This window comes from Manis javanica, chromosome 11, assembly GCF_040802235.1.
Source record: "Manis javanica isolate MJ-LG chromosome 11, MJ_LKY, whole genome shotgun sequence".
NCBI lineage: Eukaryota > Metazoa > Chordata > Mammalia > Pholidota > Manidae > Manis > Manis javanica.
This window is the reverse complement of record NC_133166.1, coordinates 18,875,061-18,895,624: the sequence shown is the minus strand read 5'-3', so window position 1 is coordinate 18,895,624 and position 20,564 is coordinate 18,875,061. Positions and strand designations below refer to the sequence as shown.

At 35.7% G+C, this 20,564-nt stretch overlaps 1 protein-coding gene across 10 annotated transcripts in view; it reads left to right on the top strand.

Moving 5' to 3' along the window:
• EMSY (EMSY transcriptional repressor, BRCA2 interacting) overlaps positions 1 to 20,564 on the top strand; it is a 91,711-nt gene that overhangs the window by 61,724 nt on the left and 9,423 nt on the right. For 5 of the 10 annotated variants that reach the window (XM_037010629.2, XM_037010627.2, XM_037010630.2 and 2 more), the window contains 7 exons: positions 146 to 282; positions 2,790 to 2,963; positions 4,528 to 4,726; positions 14,777 to 14,941; positions 16,641 to 16,796; positions 17,820 to 17,861; positions 20,158 to 20,309. In XM_037010629.2, the coding sequence (XP_036866524.1) occupies positions 146 to 282; positions 2,790 to 2,963; positions 4,528 to 4,726; positions 14,777 to 14,941; positions 16,641 to 16,796; positions 17,820 to 17,861; positions 20,158 to 20,309 (1,025 nt within the window). The remainder of the gene's footprint in view (positions 1 to 145; positions 283 to 2,789; positions 2,964 to 4,527; positions 4,727 to 14,776; positions 14,942 to 16,640; positions 16,797 to 17,819; positions 17,862 to 20,157; positions 20,310 to 20,564) is intronic. The other 5 variants (XM_037010632.2, XM_037010631.2, XM_037010628.2 and 2 more) reach the window with 3 other exon arrangements.

Here is a 20,564-nt window from a genome sequence, read left to right as displayed (position 1 = left end):
GGCCTTCATTTTCATCCTTATGACAACCTTCGCTTTGTCTAGGGATTTCATTGATTACATGTATTAACTGTATACAACATAAAACAAATAACCAAATTATCACTAGTCCTTAACTCAGGCCTCCTTTTCTCCCCCCTTCTCTAAGGAACGACTACCAAAATCACTACAATCCCAATGACTTCCAAGCCCAATGTGATTGTTGTACAAAAGACTACAGGAAAAGGAACGACCATTCAAGGCCTCCCGGGCAAAAACGTTGTCACAACTTTGCTAAATGCTGGAGTAAGTAAGACCTTGAACTGCAGACTCAGCAATCTGCTGAGGATTTTAAAGACCAGCTATACAAATATTTGCCTAAGGACTTCAGAACCCAACAATGGCCAGAATGGCTTTATTTACCACGATGTGATGTAATAACTGTTAAAATGCTACCTACTGTTGCCATTTTTTCACATTAATTTCTAAAACGTGTTGCTCATAGCTAGGTTGCTTATGATCATGATATAGATGCTTAGCTTGATCCAGATGGAGGATTCCATTGGCTTAACAACCAGGGGACCTCTGTGAAAGGACAGTTTTATTTCTGCTTGTGGCCAGTAGATACCAGCCTGGTATTTGGCCTATGCTGAGCAAAAAGAAATTATTTGGGATTAAGACTAAATTAATTGACAGGTATTTGTTATTTTGATTGTTTTCATTTTTACCTAAGCTAGTAAAAAAAAAAATCAAATAGCATTCATTTATAGTTCTGAAGGCAATTAAGAGGTTAAGGGGTTTAGAGTTAAGACAAATCTGAGCTTTGTTCCTCAGTATCATAGCTTTTTTTACCTTAGCTAATTCATCTTGTCTCATCCTTAATTTCCTCATTCATACATTGGGGCAGATGATCTCTACCAGTGGGTTTGTTCAGTAACTGCTAGCTGTTTTCAGAGTGCTTTAGAACAGTACCTGGAACATAGGAAGTCCTCAGTAAATGTTTTTGTCCTTATTGTTATTATGCTTGGTATGTCCCCACTTTGCCAGAAAAAAAGAAGGCTAAACTTCATTGAGCTAGATCTCTAGTAGCTTCTTACTCATTACAGTCTTTACAGTGTTGGTAGGGGTCCAGCATTAGATTTTTTTATCATGTGGGAAAACAGATTGTTCCTAGCCTGAGTTCACAGAGCCAAAGTAAAGCCAGGATTAGAATTTGGATTTTCGGTATCCTTCATAGTCTGGTTTGCAATTTCTTATAACTAGATATATAAGCAAGGGGTTGCCATGAACACTAGGTCCTTATGGTCACATAGATCTAAGAGTTGTGTGTGAATCCTAGCTGCTAGATATACCTAATGGCAACAGTTTGACGCAGGAAATGATAGTCAAACAAGCAGATAAGAGTAAAAGGACATCCTTTTCACCACATATGTACATGCACCTGTACTCAAAACTTGCTCACCTATGCAGGCCAGCACACGCACATCAGAAGAGCTTTTTCAAAAAAATAGACTTAGGTGTTTTTGATTGGCTTTGAATGGGCCATTATACATGGACAGGGCCCATCAAGTTTTTAATGGATAGGCATGCCTGCTTGCTCACTAGTGACATGTGGCAAATGAACTAGAACTCTTTCTGCAAGGGTGTGTGTGTGTGTGTGTGCATGCATGTGAAAATAAGTAATCCTGTGATTGGCAGGCACTTCATGTTTCCCTTAGATAATTACAGCAGATAGTTAAGCTTGCAATTTTTATAATCCTATGTAGCTTTAAATTCAGTTTTTACCATTTTGCCAGCTCACCTGGGTGCTTTTGTTTTTATTGGCTGCCAAGTTTAGATGGACACATATTTAGATGGTGATGACTAAAAATTAAGAAAAACTATTAAAATGAAATATTTAGATCTTTTCCTTTTTAATTTTATGGATTTTAATTTCTTAAATTTTAATAACAGTAAAATAACAGTATTACAATTGAATTTAGTTGAGCTCAAGTATTGATTCCATAAATGACCAGAAAGTGGTACTTAGGAATAAAGCAGATGAAAATGCAGAAAATGGTGAAAAGTTAATGGGGTTAAGCTATCTAGTTAATAGACTAAAGTGATATTAGTAACATACTAATAACAACTAGTGGGAAAATGCTATAAGTTTTCCCTTTGTGTTTTCCCATATAACCTCGGAAAGAATGTTAATATCTGCACTGGCTTCATCTCTTGCCCATACTTTTTCACATAGACTATATATAGTATTTTAGAATATTAAGAATAGTATATAGAATATTTCATATTCTGCTATATATCCTTATAATTTCATATTTGGGGAACTTAGGCAGTTTATTTTGTATGTGTACATTCAGCTATTGATATAATGCACAGTATTTTTTAAAATTACATAAATGTTCATATAAATTAGAAAATAAAGATGAAAGTTGGGGGGGCAAGACCTATAATCCCAACTCTTAGAGATAACCATTATTAACATTTTAGTATAAATTCTACAATTTTCTATTTTAATATATGTATTCTATGAGTGGGACAGTATAAATATTCTTAAAATGAAGTAATTTTTAAAAATTCACTCATCAGAAATAGTTAATACCTTCTTTGGACAAAAAATTGTTCAGATGACTTCTAAGACCACCTCAATAAAATCTTAAGGATTTTTAATTACCTGGAAACACTGTACTTTGTTGTACAATTTACAGTCCGTTTCCCATCATCCTGGTAAAACCTATCTGTGATTTTTCAGTACAAAGTTAGTTTTTATCACCTAAATGCATGTAAATCTCATATACTCACCGACTTCAATTTAGGGAGAAAAGACTATTCAGACGGTGCCAACAGGAGCAAAACCAGCTATAATCACAGCTACAAGACCCATCACCAAAATGATTGTAACTCAACCAAAAGGAATAGGTTCCACAGTTCAACCAGCAGCTAAAATCATCCCAACAAAAATCGTTTATGGGCAGCAAGGGAAAACACAGGTATGTTACAAGATGTGATTTTTCTTGGCTCTGGTTTATTCTGAATTCCTAAAATTTTAAGGTAGTAATTTGAATGGAAGGATCAGTAATCTTTAAAAAATCAAGTTGTTAGAAGTTATGACTGAATATGTTATCATTCTCTTTTCGAGAACTGTGTTTCTCTCTTTGGTAATTTTTTTTCTATGGAAATATTTGTGTCATGTCATGAGCAAAGATTGGATAAAAGAATCCCATTGGAATAAAATTTGCTGAAGGTATATATTGTTATTTGAGAAATAGATGGTTGACGGAGGATGGTAATTATTCAGAATCTCTCAAAGAAGAGCTTTTTTAAAACATAAGCTAATATGGCCTTTGAAAGCACTTTATTTGCTTATAAAATTTGCTTCTATTGAAACCGAAATAATGGAGAAGCTAGAGATAAGGGAACTTTTCTGGAAATTTGCCTGAGAAATTGTGGCTTGAGATTTACTTTTATGTTGCTAGGCTATTTATTTTGCAGAAATTTTAACTTTTCTGAGACTATCAAAAGAACCAATGTCAGCCTTGGTTGAGAAGTGCTGTCCTTGAATTTTTATAAAAGGTATAAATTTACCTATTAACTAGTAATTTGCATTTAGTAATTTTCCAGTCCCCTCAGAATTGTAGCCAAATAGTTTACATGTCTAAACAAATAAGTTTTCTGATTAGAAATAAGTCTAAATTGCCTTTAAGTTTCAACTGTAATTTCATCGTAGTACAGCCCATGTTTTCATTCTTGAATTCTAGGAAATAGATGGCTTAGTAGAGTGTGAAAATGCTTAGAATCTTACATGTGGGAGAAACAGAAAATAAGTCTTTTGACGTCAACTCCTGGAGTCCAAATTTGAAGTGGAATGGTTCAGTTTGAACATTTTTTCCCATTTCACTTACTTTAGTGTCTTTGGGTTGACCTTTGCCAAGAGTTGATCTGTCACATGTTCCATTTTGCTTCTAATGGTTGTCTAAATCAGTGTTTTTCTGGGGATTTTTCAAAAATAACTTAGGTCTCAAACAAGTTTACTTTGTGTATATAGGTCAGTTAAGAATTTCATTTGGTTGCTAATGAAAAGAAAACCAAAGAACAGTGGCTTATACAAATTAGGGTTATTATTATTATTTTTTTTATTGTGTTAACAAAGGTTCAGAGGGAGGCATTCCTAGACTAATAATGTGGCTCAAATATTCCAGTGGGAATCCAGGCTCCTTCTGTCTTTCTGTTCTGCCAACCTTAGTTTGTGGCCATCATTCCACTATATAGCCTACAGATTGTAAAATGACTCCTGGAATCATAGGCAAGAGAAAACAGTGGTAGAGGTTCTTGTTGGTTTCATGGCTGTTCTAGTCTGGCACGTACCACTTAAAACATTGCATATGGCTTGACTATAATTTATTCATGTTTGAATTAGTCTTTGGTGAACATTACTATGCCCAAACCATAATGCTGTTTTCCACTTCAGGAAAGTATTAGTTCAAGATCTAGAAGTTTAGCATTTCAAATAGTGCTCTTAAATTTAAACTGGGTATGTTTCTGCTTTTCTTCTAGGTTCTTATTAAACCCAAACCAGTGACATTTCAAGCTACTGTTGTTAGTGAGCAAACAAGGCAGCTGGTCACTGAAACATTACAGCAAGCATCCAGGGTGGCAGAGGCTGGTAATACATCTATTCAGGAGGGAAAAGAAGAGCCACAGAGTTATACAGATAGTAGTTCCTCTTCTACGGAGTCCTCCCAAAGTTCTCAAGGTAAGATCCATTTTACTTCTGATTATGTAATTGCTGTTGACATAGTGCCCTAATTCTAAAATAGTTGTATCTAGAGATTTCAGACAAATATTATGCTTTGATTTACCACTTCTTTTGATTTTGTTTTCCTTTGTTTGATATGTACTCCTTTGTTTTGTGTTTGGTGAGGCTTACCATTCTTTCCGCGTGGCATATATTCATCAAGTAGCTGGTACAGTTTAGATGATGATTTTAATGATAGTATTATCAAACTGGATAGAGCTGTGATTACTCCTGTTAGTTTTGGGTAAGTAGAAGTATGCAAGAAAGTGATACTCCATTTAAAACTGTTGTTGCTGAACCTTGTGAAAGAATAAAGGTGGCCAGAAATGAGCTTTAAGTGGACTCTCAGTAGGGTGACCATACATTGCAGTTTTCATGGGACAAGTCCTTGTTTTTGTCTGTTCTAGTATAGTTATTAATAGCATTCCCTGCCACTCTCAAAGGTATCCCAGTTTAGATGATAAGTGTATGGTTGTCCTAATTATAAGGAATGAGTTGTGAAGCCATAGTAGGGAAACTCTTTATTCTCAGTGCTGTTTTAATTATGTTCTTCTAAGAAGTCTCTTGAAATAAACTCATGATTATGAGTACAAATATTATACTCAAATCTATCAGGTACTTTAACCACCTGTTGTTAGGTAGTGTATTTATGCCTATGCTTACACACTCTGATGTAGCTACACAAAGCTGTTTATCTTCCCTTGATCATTCCTCACTCACTCTATTCCCTCTTCTTACCTCCACATTATCATCTCTGGAATGCTCTGTTAGCACCTTCACTTTTCTAATACAGATTCTTTATATTGTGCAAACACTTTTATTAACTCTTCAGCGTAGTCTGCTCAGTTTAGTCTTAAATGGTTAGAATTGCTGATTCCATTGATTCAATTTGATAATTATTTATTTATATGATGTACTAAGCATTGTGCTAGACCATACAAAGGTTGAGTAAAATACAGTTCTTGCCTTCTAGGAGCTTAAAGTCTAGAATAGGGGATTGAAAAAATATATATACAACAATTTGCTAAGATACCCTTTATCATTATGAACAAACAAAAAAATGCCAACAGCTGAAAGTTCACACTCCAGTGAGGAGAGGATGAGAAAAATTCATGAAGAAGGTAGCATTTGAAATGGTCTTTGAAAACGCATCAATTAAAAATAAATAAAAATGTTGATTTTAGCAAATAATATGGCACTCATTTAAGGAAGTAGATATTTTTGTTCAGCATATTGTCATTGATAGTAATATTTTCTGAATCAATTTGATAAGATACCCTTTATCATTCTATATTGATTATGAATCAGTTTCTGTGATAGTTACAGTAGAGTGATGTTTATTACCTAATTATTCCTTTTGGACTCATTAATTTAATATTTATAGATTACATTCCTAGTTCAACACATCAACTGCTTTTTCCTCTTTTATTTTTAACTCTGTACTTCCTGTGTAATACTAGCCTTTTTTTTCCTTGAGAAATATTTTCACAGAGAGCAGGTAAAATGTTTAGCTTCTGAGTTGGTGCTAAAAGGGGGACAAACAGTAGATGTCTATATATTCATAATCTCAGGTTATCTTTTGAAATTGTTAGTCTTTTCCTAAGGGAGCTGTAAGCCAGTCATTACTTCCCAAACATGCCATTTCATTGGTGAGTCTTCAGTTTTCATTCTGAGAATGGAACAGAAGATTGGCTATTTTTGGAAATGATTGAGTGCAGGTTTTCTGCTCTCTGGTCTGTTACTATATATGGCTTCATCTGTTTTTATTCTGTATCTTTCATTGCATATTACTTCTTGAAATATTCTATAATACAGAAAATTTCACAATTCAGAATAGACATACGTGATATATAGTCTACTATAAAACCAGTTTTTATAATCTGCATTTTTCCATCCCCCCATATTCTTGTATAGCTCCTTAGTACATTCTCACAAAGACAGGGCTGGGAATATATGTGCTTTAATTTAAAAAGAAAGAGATGAAGGTTTTGGTCAGTCTAAGATCATGCTGGTTTTCAAAGTTTATAAGGGTCATACCTACTGGGAATGTAAGCACTGCATGGCAGTCTACCTTTCCTTTATATTGCTCTTGCAGGCTTTTTTGTTGTTGTTGTTTCATAATTTTTTTTTTAGAATCATTTTTTTTTTGTTATCATTAATCTACAATTACATGAAGAACATGATGTTTACTAGGTTCTCCCCTACCCCAAGTACCCCCAACAAACCCCATTACAGTCACTGTCCAATCAGCATAGTAAGATGTTGTAGAATCACTACTTGTCTTCTCTGTGTTGCACAGCCCTCCCCTTTCCCCCACACCCCACATTATACATGCTAATCGTAATACCCCCTTCCCCACCCTTATCCCTCCCTACCCTCCCATTCTCCCCAGTCTCTTTCCCTTTGGTAACTGTTAGTCCATTCTTGGGTTCTGTGATTCTGCTGCTGTTTTGGTCCTTCAGTTTTTCTTTTGTTCTTATACTCCACAGATGAGTGAAATCATTTGGTATTTGTCTTTCTCCGCTTGGCTTATTTCACTGAGCATTATACCCTCTAGCTCCATCCATGTTGTTGCGAATGGTAGGATTTGTTTTTTTCTTATGGCTGAGTAATATTCCATTGTGTATATGTACCACCTCTTCTTTATCCATTCATCTACTGATGGACACTTAGGTTGCTTCCATTTCTTGGCTATTGTAAATAGTGCTGCGATAAACATAGGGGGGCATCTGTCTTTTTCAAACTGGAGTGCTGCATTCTTAGGGTAAATTCCTAGAAGTGGAATTCCTGGGTCAAATGGTATTTCTATTTTGAGCATTTTGAGGAACCTCCATACTGCTTTCCACAGTGGTTGAACTAATTTACATTCCCACCAGCAGTGTAGGAGGGTTCCCCTTTCTCCACAACCTCGTCAACATTTGTTGTTGTTTGTCTTTTGGATGGCGGCGATCCTTACTGGTGTGAGGTGATATCTCATTGTGGTTTTAATTTGCATTTCTCTGATGACTAGTGATGTGGAGCATCTTTTCATGTGCCTGTTGGCCATCTGGATTTCTTCTTTAGAGAACTGTCTATTCAGCTCCTCTGCCCATTTTTTAATTGGCTTATTTGCTTTTTGTTTGTTGAGGTGCGTGAGCTCTTTATATATTTTGGATGTCAAACTTTCTGTCAGTTATGTATGTATTCTCCCATGCTGTAGGATACCTTTTTGTTCTATTGCTGGTGTCCTTTGCTGTACAGAAGCTTTTCAGCTTGATATAGGCCCACTTGTTCATTTTTGCTTTTGTTTTCCTTGCCCGGGTAGATATATTCATGAAGAAGTCACTCATGTTTATGTCTAAGAGATTTTTGCCTATGTTTTTTGCTAAGAGTTTTATGGTTTCATGACTCAGGTCTTTGATCCATTTTGAATTTACTTTTGTGTATGGGGTTAGACAGTGGTCCAGTTTCATTCTCTTACATGTAGCTGTCCAGTTTTGCCAGCACCATCTGTTGAAGAGACTGTCATTTCCCCATGGCTCTTTTATTGAATATTAATTGACCATATATGTTTGGGTTAATGTCTGGAGTCTCTAATCTGTTCCACTGGTCTGTGGCTCTATTCTTGTGCCAGTACCAAATTGTCTTGATTACTATGGCTTTGTAGTAGAGCTTGAAGTTGGGGAGTGAGATCCCCCCCCACTTTATTCTTCTTTCTCAGGATTGCTTTGGCTATTCGGGGTCTTTGGTGTTTCCATATGAATTTTTGAACTATTAGTTCCAGTTCGTTGAAGAATGTTGTTGGTAATTTGATAGGGATTGCATCAAATCTATATATTGCTTTGGGCAGGATGGCCATTTTGACAATATTAATTCTTCCTAGTCAGGAGCATGGGAAGAGTTTCCATTTGTTAGTGTCCTCTTTAATTTCTCTTAAGAGTGTCTTATAGTTTTCAGGGTATAGGTCTTTCACTTCCTTGGTTAGGTTTACTCCTAGGTATTTTATTCTTTTTGATGCAATTGTGAATGGAATTGTTTTCCTGATTTCTCTTTCTATTAGTTCATTGTTAGTTTATAGGAAAGCCACAGATTTCTGTGTGTTAATTTTGTATCCTGCAACTTTGCTGTATTCCGATATCAGTTCTAGTAGTTTTGGAGTGGAGTCTTTAGGGTTTTTTATGTACAATATCATGTCATCTGCAAGTAGTGACAGTTTAACTTCTTCTTTACCAATCTGGATTCCTTGTATTTCTTTGATTTTTCTAATTGCCATGGCTAGGACCTCCAGGACTATGTTGAATAACAGTGGGGAGAGTGGGCATCCCTGTCTTGTTCCCAATCACTGAGGAAAAGCTTTCAGCTTCTCGCTGTTCAGTATGATGTTGGCTGTGGGTTTATCATATATGGCGTTTATTATGTTGAGGTACTTGCCCTCTATACCTATTTTGCTGAGAGTTTTTATCATGAATGGATGCTGAATTTTGTCAAATGCTTTTTCAGCATCTATGGAGATGATCGTGTGGTTTTTGTCTTTCTTTTCTTTATGTGGTGGATGATGTTGATGGATTTTTGAATGTTGTACCATCCTTGCATCCCTGGGATGAATCCCACTTGGTCATGGTGTATGATCCATATTTTTTAATTCGGTCTGCTAATATTTTATTGAGTATTATTTCATTTATGTTCATCAGGGATATTGTTCTGTAATTTTCTTTTTTGGTGGGGTCTTTGCCTGGCTTTGGTATTAGGGTGATGTTGGCTTCATAGAATGAGTTTGGGAGTGTTCCCTCCTCTTCTATGATCTTGTAGTTTTTTAAGCCCCCTCTCCCTTCCTTTAAGTAGCTTTTTCTTTTAAAGTACAGCTGACTCTTGAACAGTGTGGGTACTGGGGCACTGACCTCACACACAAGCAGTTCAAAATCCACAGATAACTTTTGACTTCCCCCAAAATTGACTACTAATAGCCTTTTGTTGACCAGAAGCCTTACTGATAACATGAAAGTCAATCAACACATATTGTATATGAAAGTCGATTAACACTTATTTTGTATAAAATATGTATATAACACATATTTTGTGTATTATATACTGTATAAAGTAAGATAGAATAAAGAAAATGTTTTTTAAATTGTTGCAAATCTTGAAAAAATGTTCTGATATATTTATTGAAAAAGTGCATTTAAGTAGATTTGTGCAGTTCAAATCTGTTGTTTAAGTTTCAGCTGTAATTTCAAAAAAGCTGCAAGAAGAGTACAAAGAACTTCTGTGTACGCTCTTTACCTAGATTCACCACTTGTTCACATTTACGTATTTGCTTTGTTGTTGATTCTCTTTCTGTACCTCCATCGTCTGTGTGTTTGTAGTTTTTAAATTTCTTAACCATTTGGGAACACTTGTAGATATCATGCCCTTTATCCCTAAATACCATATTGGTAGGTTTTCATTTCTTAAGGGTTAGTCTCTTCATAGCTAAAATACAGTTAACAAAATCAATAAATTTAACATTACATTTCTATAATCTACAATGCGTTCAAATGTCATCAACTGTCTGATAATGTTCTTTATAGTTTTTTTTCCCCAGTACAGAATCCAATTTGGATCATCCATTGTATTTAGTTGCGTTTAACTAAACCATCATGCTGTTTTCTTCTTTAACTTGGAGTAGTCTTTCAGCCTTTCTTTATGTTTCCTGAAGAGTATAGATCAGTTACTTTGTAGAATATTCTTGAATTTGATTTTGTTTAATGTTTCCTCATGATAAGATTCGGCAGGAATTTCACAGATGAGATGTTATGTCCTTAGTTTTGTCGTGAGACAAATAGTTTGTCCCAGCATTGATGATATCAGTGTTGATTAAGGTCATGTCTTCCCATTGTTTTGCATTACGGAGTTACCATATTTCCCTTTGGTATTAACTGTAATATGTTGGGAGATACTTTGAGGCGATATAAATATGTTCCTTATCAAACATTTAACTACTAGTTTTAGCATCCATTGATGATAAGCCCATTATTCTATGTATGTTTGATAGTTGGCAAGAAAGAATGAACCTTCTTTTGACTTCAGATCCTTTTTCTAGAGACTTCCTTTACTCAAGCCCTGTAACAAGGATGTCTTTTTTGTCAAGGTTATTTCTTGATTCTACTTGCGGTTTCCAAACTTCCCCCATCTCCCACCCCTAAGGAGGAGCAGTTTAGGCCTTACACTTTACTCCTAAACTGTCTCCTCACAGGCTAGAATAGAGGCCTTCATCTTCACTTGTTGGGATACTTTCTTTGATTACTCTGGGAGGGTTCATCACTCCTTCTATACTGTGCTTCCACAGTTGCTTTATACTACTAGCTATTTTATCATCCATCATTTTGTTTTGTACTCTTTGTTTAATTGTTTTCTTTTCCACTAGTCTATGAGCTGCTCAGTGGCAAGGATCATACTTATCTCTGTATACCCAGTATTCAGCGAAGAGTTTAACTAGTAGCACTAAGTAGGCACTCAGAAAATTTTGCTGAAAGAACCAACAGCAAAGCAGCAACCATCGTAACTGTGGTATAGGGTTAAACTTCAGCCTTATAAACTCATTTTTGTTGTCTAAGTCCAAAATGTTGTTTCCATTCTGAGGTTCCCTCTAACCTTGTGGGTGGACCTTTTAAGTGGTATATATGTGGAGTATTTTTGGTATTGATAGATAGCTAGGTGACCAAGCCTAATGGATACTGCCTTGGTCACTTAGTGAAGATTGGGCCATATGCCTTTCACAGCTCCTAAGCTTTCCTTCCTAATTGGATCTTCTTTTTTCTCCTTTTCACTGGGGAATGGGCTAGCCTTATTGTGTTCCAGATTTTTAAAAAAAGGAAGAAAAATACTAATGTTCCTTTATATTGTTTATCTCCAATGGGTTTAAGGTGGATTAGGTAGAATACAAGATTATGTGAAGTTAAAAATGGAAGAGGACACGAAGAAAAAAACCAAGGGTAGGGATTTAAGATAGAACAAATCATGAGACAAAAATGCATCCTGTAAAGATACCACTTTAAACAGGCCATAACTTTGTTTCTAGAATGACTTTTCTAGAAGATTTATGATCTTGGTAGGTCATGATATGAGTGGGGAATAAATACAGGTAAGCAAAACATACTTATTGCAGAACTTTTTAGAGCCTTTATATGCTAATATATACTGTGAATGATGAAGAGTGGAGCATATAGTATAAAATGCTTCCCAACTTTTTTGACCATGGAACCTTTCTTTTACAAAAACATCTTGAGGAACTGATGTTCTCTGGAGTGTTTTGGGTGATGCTGTCTAGACAATTAAATACTGTGAAGGCCTTGAACTTTATGACAACAATTCAGAGGGAAGATACCTATTATATCATAGAAGGATATAGATATCTTGGGTTTATTTTAGAAGAGATGGTTTAGATGCTTAAGGCATCTGGGAATCATTTTATATGAGGAATGGTGCTGGTGGAAACAACATTTATTATGGAGGAGAGAAGATGAGGATTGGGTTGGGTTGGTAGGGGGATATGGGAACTGTCTTCAGTTATCTTGAGGGCTGTGATGTGGAAGAGGGAAATACATGGACAGAAACTAGAATCATTGGGTAGAAGTTACAGGGAGACCTGTCTGCACCCTATACAAGGAAATTTTCATAACTGCAGAGATAGAAGGAAATTGTCTTGAAGTGTAGTGAGTTTTCTGGTTACTAGAGTTTCTGGACTCTGGAGGTGTTGTTATGAAGATTTTAGCATAGGTTTGGTGATAGCATTGAATGAACTTTTAGGTCCTTTGTAACTGAGAGGTCTTAGGTTCTATGAAAGTGTGATACAGGCTTTTTATAGTAAAAACATAGGAAACATTCTTCCATAGAGATGCCCGAGTCTGCCTTTGGATATAATAGTCCATTGTGGATCTCTAGTACTTAACATCTAGTAGATGTCCAATAAATATTTGTTAAGTAACTTGTGGGGAAAGATACCTGAGGGTCAGTAGGCCACCATCCTCAAGAGAGAGAGGGAATTCTAGATGGATGTACACTGCACTATGAAATGATGCTGGAAGATCAGGCACCTGATGGTCTCAGTCACTGCACTCTAACCCTAGCATCAGACTTGATAGGCGTAGATTTATCTAGTCGAAGCATAAGCCGAAAGTAGAGAGGAAAATCACTCAAGGAATGGTTTTTACATCTAGGTTCATACTCTCGTTCTGTGTCACAATTGTTCGGGTTGCTTCAGTGACACTTTGTGATGGTTAGCTACTCTTTTTTGAGTGGAAAGAGAGTAAGTAATCTCCCCCGTCTTTACAGGGTGATGTTATTTGGAGTGATGTTTCTAGTAGGTGCTCCCCTCTGGAAATTTGTTTCCCTTTTCCAATCTTTCTACTTTATCTCTGTACAAATATAATCCTTGTTTTTTTCAGGATATATAATGTCTTACAGAGTTTAGGTTGCAAAGTCATTCTTTGCTTAGTGGTCCTCTTACCTAACCAAGGGGTAGTTATATCATCATGAGATTTTCTTAAATTTGAGGACTGGTTTATATAAAAAACATAATTCCCTAATGTAATCAGTTCTATTGAATTTAAATTCTCTATGTCTACTTAGAATGAGTAAGGAAAAGCTATGCTTTATATGGCATTTGGTAGGATGGTGTCCTTCAATCTTTTAGATTTTTTTGGAAGTTAATGGAAATTATATACCCCTGGTGTGGCATACATTTTACCCAGTGTTTTTGGGGAGAAGAGGGAAATGCAGTTTATTAATGGTAATTAAAAATTCCAGATCTCATATATTGTTAAGTTTTTGTTTTTGAAGAGTTGTTCCCTCTGCTGCCCCAACCTTTTTGGACAACTCTGTGGTTTTCAAAAATATAAGGTTCATTATAGAAGAAGATTGAACTAAAGTTGTATTTATTCTTGTTTTGGGGCTATGTGAATTCTTTTAATTTCTTCTATGATGCTTTCAATGACCATTACAATTCAAAGCAGTCTTTTCTTTGTATATATTTTGCCATAATAATTTGCTTTTACACCAAAATACAAAGCTCAATCTTTATGTCTCCTTTGTAATCTAAATTTGGGATCCTGTCTTTATATCCTACATCATTTCCTGTGTGGTGTCTTGGACAAAGAAGTTTAGATACTTGACAACAGTCTAGTCCACCCTGCTTATTCTATAGATGGAAACCTCAGTGAATTGTTGCTTGATTTTATGAACAGTTAGTATTTACATACATACCTGTATAGCATGAGTATAACAAGCCTTGAATTAGGACTGTAATTTATTTTGAAGCTAACAGAAAGTTTTAGAATTGAGAACTTTCAGGCAACAACAACATTTCTGTTGTCCTTCATAGTTTATAAAGCTCTCTCTCTCTGTATATATATCATTTCATTATATCCTCAGAAATCCTGTGAGGTAAAGAGGTAAATTTATTGTTGCCATTTTAGATATAATGATAGTAGGACCCAAAGAGTCAACTTGCCAATAATTGTTAGAGTTGGGGCTATAACCTAAGACTTTGCACCTTTTATATCATGCTGCTTCTGCATCAGCTATCCATTCTTATTGTTGGTGTACAGGATTTTGTTTCAGTAATTCAGTCATCTAATAAGTGTCGACTGAATGTGTTTTTATCTTACTGTACACAAACATGCACCCATCTACACAAATGCACACTATTTATTTATTATAGTAATTCTCACATTGAATTGTAATTTGTCTTTTTACATGTCTGTCTCCCCAACCAGACTGTGTGCTTCTTATGCATCCTCTAATTATTCTGTGAGCTCATTTATGTCCTCAAAGTCAAATACAGACTCTGGCACATAAGTACCCAGTTTGTTGAATCAACAAATTAATGAATAAGTAAATGTAGACATGAAAGATATGCCCTCTGGGGGCTCACAGTCTTCTTGGGGAGATAAAGCATGAAGTTTATAGTAAATACAAAGATTTTAAAAAATTGTTTTTTTAAGAGAAACTTTGTTTATAGGGTTTGTTTTTTTTTTAACTAATATAAAACAGATTCCCAGCCTGTAGTTCATGTAATTGCTTCCCGGCGTCAGGATTGGTCAGAACATGAGATTGCAATGGAGACTAGCCCCACCATAATTTATCAGGATGTGTCCAGTGAATCACAATCAGCTACTTCAACAATCAAAGCTCTGTTAGAACTCCAACAGACAACAGGTATGAATTCACATGCTCAATTGAATGAAGCATGTTTTCTCTAGAGATGGGTTGTGCTAAAATACTACCACTGTTATATTTTCTTTGTTACTATTTGAGCACAGTTCCCCCCTCTGGACTTGTCTTTAATCATTGGTGCAGTCTGTTTACTTGTCAGTTCATTAAGATGTGCACAGGGATACTGAAGGGTAGATGTGATCAGTAAAAAGGAGAAAAAAATGGCAGAGCTCTTTTTTCTGTCTCCTTTTTAAAATGGACAATTCTGTTGCCTCTTGTCACCAGGAAAGGAGTTAAATCTGTCACTTCTAAGCATAGTGAAGATAGATGAAGTACAGTTACCAGTACTGTTTCAGTAGGAGGCAGGTAAAAGGCCCCTGCCCATCCTCCTTGATATTAGTGGGGGCAATTCTGTGGTCATAAAACACCATTAATGGCCCTTGCTAGCATTTTAATGTATTTCAATTATATCTTCATATTTCTTTGTGTAATTTAACCACTTGAGCTTCCATGCAAAGCTGTGATCATTTAATAAGATCCTATCAATATTTCTAGTTACTAAATATCTTTGATAAGCTCTAGGCAAAAACCTGCATTATTGTACTGACTTTTCTATTATAATAGATCAGAGATTGTTAGAGTATTTAAGGGACCTTAACAATGATCTCATCCAACCCTTTCATTTTATGGATAAGTAAACTCACATCCATAGAGGTCTCCCAGTTGGTTAGGGGCAGAGGGAGACTCCATGTCTTGATTTCTACTTAGATGACCTCCCCGCTTATGGGGTCACTTTCTGTATTTTCTGGGTTTTGTTTTTGTTTTCTTTGTTTAAATGATTGTCTTGATTTTGTCACATTATATGCTTGGGAATAATCTCATCATTGAGTGGACTTAATCGCTCATACTGATTGTTGTAACATCTACTCTACACTACCCAAAGAATACTAGCATTTAATTTTTCTATTGGTGCTATTTTTGGTCTTTGGCATTTCCTCAGCTCCTTATCTTTAACATATTCAGCTTTTTCCATTAATGCCTTTCAGAGGGTGGAAACCAAACGAGTAGATCTTGTGGAAAGAGTGATAAGATAGAAAGTAAATCTATCCATGCAGACCATTCTTGATTCCAGGCCATTCTATAAGGTATTTTTGCAGAAACAGAGAGGCCATTTTTTCCTAACACTGGCAATTTTTATTCTTTAAGAGTCATTGAAGACATTGTAACATTTCTTTGGAGATTATCGTGAATTTTTGATAGATTAAATTAAACTGGTCCCTGTGTTGTGCTGTGTTGGTAAGCCCTAGAGCACATCTTGCTGCGTATTGCTTATTCACCCTTTGCAGGTTGGTGAACTCAAGAATACCAGGGACTACTTTGAAAAAAAGTAGAGGAAGTGTTCTAAGGGGGCTGTGTACAAGGAAAACAGACCCTGCTCTTTGGCCTAGTGATCATCAGGATTGGGGAGGTGTGGATTTTAGTCTCATTGCATGTAAGTCCTTCTTGCTAAGACTGCTTTATATGGTTGCACAAGTTGTGTGCTCTACAGCCATGCATGGCAGTCTCTTTTTTTCAATTCACTGTCTCCTTAGTCACTGCCAGTGTCGCACCCCAGAGTTCTGGTTCATTATTCCCATGGACAACTCTGGTTTTGGCACTTGTTTGTAATAAAGTTAACTTTTCCCCTGACTTTTTTACGCAGTAAAGGAAAAATTGGAATCTAAACCAAGACAACCCACTATTGACTTGAGTCAAATGGCAGTGCCTATTCAGATGACACAGGAAAAGAGACATTCTCCTGAGAGTCCATCAATTGCTGTGGTAGAGTCAGAACTAGTTGCTGAATACATCACTACTGGTAGGTGTCCTCTTAAAAAGTAGCATTAAGGTAGGAGAGCTACCTTTCTGGATTTCATGGGATGGTTGTTTGGGGGAGAATTGATTTTTTATATTTGTAGATGTTTTCCAGTTTGCTCTGAGAGCAAATTCACAATGCTCTTGGAACCTACCTGTTTTAATGACTAGTGAAAAAAATCAGTAGGTTGTTAGAAAGTTTGCAAGTAGTATAAAGCTGCAAATTGAGCAGAAAGAACATCTGTGATATAGGGCAGCAGTTGTAGAGAAAGGATAAAATATCAGTTACATAAGAATATTTTTATGCATCTGCATTTTTAGTTTTGGGGGAGGAGGGTGAATCAAGGGAGAAAGAAAGTATAAAATTCAACCCTTTTTTTAATGTAAAGAAAAAAAATATGGAAAACTTTAAATCCCTGTAAATGCTTAGGAGTTCTGGTGGAAAGCAAATCAGGTATTTGTTTAAAATATGGTTTGACAGCAAAACACAAGATTTTTGGATGACATATATAGACAATTGGAGCAGGGAGGATAATAGATTCTTTCTTTTGTATTCTAGTAAAGACCACACTTGGAATACTGCTTTCTGTTTTGAACACTTCATTTCTTTGAGATTTGAAATAGTTCAGAGAGTAGTAATGTGAATAATTAGGGGTTAGGAGAGATGACTTATGAGGCAATATATAAAGAACACTTGTCTTAAGTTTTCTTAAGCAGTGATTAAAAGAGAACATAAAGTTACATATATTTGAAGGATGTAAATACCAAAGCAGAAAAGGAATTCTTTGGCCTTATTTTAGGAGGTATTATTAAGACTTAACGGGTTAAAATTGCCAAAAGGAAAAACCCAGTTAAAGATATGGAAAGGCATATAGAATGTTTCTTTAGAAGTATTTAGCAGAAAGCTAACTAAAGCAGAAGGCAGTATGTTGGGGAAACTAGTATTAACCTCTTGGGATAGACTAGATTATCAGCTGGTAAATAGATGAAAAGACCTGTGATTTCTTCCCTTACTTATCCTTTTCAGAGCGCACTGATGAGGGGACAGAGGTTGCTTTTCCCCTTCTAGGTAAGTGGTGTGCATCCATTTGTAGTATAACTGAAGGTAAAAGATTGTTTTGGGGGGAACACTTAAATGGATGCGCTCTACTCAGATCTGGTAGAGGAAAGGTAAGCTCCATTCAGTGAAAAGGAGAGAGATTTCCCTTTTGCAGAATAGTGGGATTCTGTGTCAGAAATGAACAGTTTGACATTGGAAAAAATAGAGTTGTTTAAAGAAATAAATGACTATTTCAAGTTGTTTCTATATCCCAGTTAAGGTCACTTCAGCTGTTTTCCAAATGTTTCTATGACCTCCTTCCATAATCTCTTTTCATCACATCCTCAGCCATATTGAGCATTTTCTTTGACTTCAAAGCGACCTTCCTAGCCCTGGTCTCTGTATTTCCTTCAGTGGGTGTTAGTTTTCTCTTCCTTACATTCTGGGGAATTGCTGTGAAGAGATGTATAGTATCTTGAGTGAGGATTATTTTTAAATGATTTTAGTTGATTGTCTATTAAATCCTTTTCTTAATAAAAAAATATAATTATGAAGATTAGAATGGGCAGTTAAAAATGTTCTATATAATCTAATAATTTCATCAGAAATTTTTATTTTCAAATGTCATTCATTTCTGATGTTGCTTCCATCAGTTAAAAACTTCATTAATTTGCTTAATTTTAAAATTAGTATCATTTTTCTCCTCAGTTGTACTGTAAATGATTTCCATAATTGTTTTAATATGCAACCTGACTCCCCCCTTTTTTCAGTTTGGTTGAGCACATTTGGGAGATTTTATCAACTCATATTATAATTTAATATGTGCCTGTAAAGTATGTGAGATGCTGTGAGATAGTGCAGTGCTTTTATAAAAGAATATTGGCGATGCTATCTATAATTTCTTATATGTATAGCAACATATGTATAGCAACAATGGAAAAACTGTGAATGTAGATAGAATATATTATAAAAAAAAATAGGCTTGTTTATGCTTCACTGGGTAGTTTCAAAGTTCTATATTTACACTACACAAATGGCACCTTTACATTTATTTCTATAGTGATCATCTTACCCTTGGGTAGCCGACTATAACTCTAAATATGGAAAGCACTACCACTTGAAATTGTAGATCAACATATATGAGTATTAGAACCATGGGTTATTGATACAGTTTTGATATTCTCAAAATCCTTAGCTAATTTTACAGATTTGTTTAGTCTGTTTCTGATTCAGAAAGGTGGTTTCCCAGTAACCATACGCATTTTTAAAGCCCTGCAGAATAAGAAGTGGTAAATGTTTATACTGTTTAAAAAGTTGAAATTGAGGCTGGTAAAAGATTATATAGATTGGCTTCAACATAAATGTATAGTTGTACATCTAAAATAAATGTAAATATAAATGTATAGTGTACTCCATGGGACCTTTGTAGCAAGAGAATAAGAAGTGGGACTGTTTCCTACACTATTATCTGACTTATTTGTTTCAGATGAGTTAAATTTGAGAATGTGTAAGAACACTGATTTTTCTATTCTTCTGTTAACTTTTTTTAGTACTTAACAATTTAAGGAATATTTTCAGTCTGTTATATCATTTGGTTCTATTCTAGGTAGAAACAGAAATTTTTATATCCCATTTTAAGAAAACAAAAATCAAGCAAACAAAACCTCTGAGTTTTAGATAGTAGAGTTTAAGTCACCTCTTCAGGTTTGCAGAGGTCATTCCTGGCTGAGTGGGACAAAATCCAGGTGTGACTCTTGGTTCAGTTCTTTTCCTGCAGTATTGTCTTGCCCTCTTACACCTTGAGGAACTATAAGGCTGTGAGACAGTGTCACTTCATTACAAAGGAATGTTTGTTTCTGGGTTTTGTGTTGCATTGGAACTAAGACCAAGAGATGAAAGAATTTGTGTTGTTTTACTGTGGTTAAAGATACTAGTCTGGGATTTGATTAAAGTAACTGATTATTATTTTGTTAACTGAATGAGGTAAAGGTCATTGGAGATAGTAAGTACAACTCACAGGAGGATTTATTCCTCCTTTGTGATAATAGTTTTCACAGTACTTCCAACATACATTTCTCATTTCATCCTTATAATAGCTCTGTTATTCCCATTTTACAGATGAGGACACAGAGTCTCAGAGAAGATAAGTGACTTTTTCAGAGTCACACAGCTTAGAGATGGGCAGACTCTGGTCTTCTGCCTCATAGTTCACAGTACCACACTCTCTCTCTGTGATGCAGTCTCACAGACGTTTGTTTAAAATGACTACTGGTTACAGATGCTGTGGTGATTTCTGGAGAAATATCATCACCTCCTCTATTTTCAGTCAGCCATCGCTCCCAGCCCCAACAGCCCTCCCAGCCCCAGCGGACCCTGCTCCAGCATGTGGCTCAGTCACAGACCGCAACACAGACTTCGGTGGTGGTGAAGTCTATCCCGGCATCTTCTCCAGGAGCAATCACCCACATTATGCAGCAGGTTGTATCTCTTTCTATTCTTCTGTTTTCTGCAACAGCCTCCTTCCTGAAATAAGGTTCAATTTCATCTGCTATTATAAGAGGGGAAGTAATTGAGGAGTCTTTGTGTAGTTCTTTCATCTGTGAAGAGTAGAGTAAATGAATTGAGAGTCCTAACACTGGAAAATAATTAAGAAATAGTATTCTGGAATCTTCTGTGAACTCTTAACATTTCAAAAGGATAGAGCTTTCTAGATGAATCTATGACATCAGAATC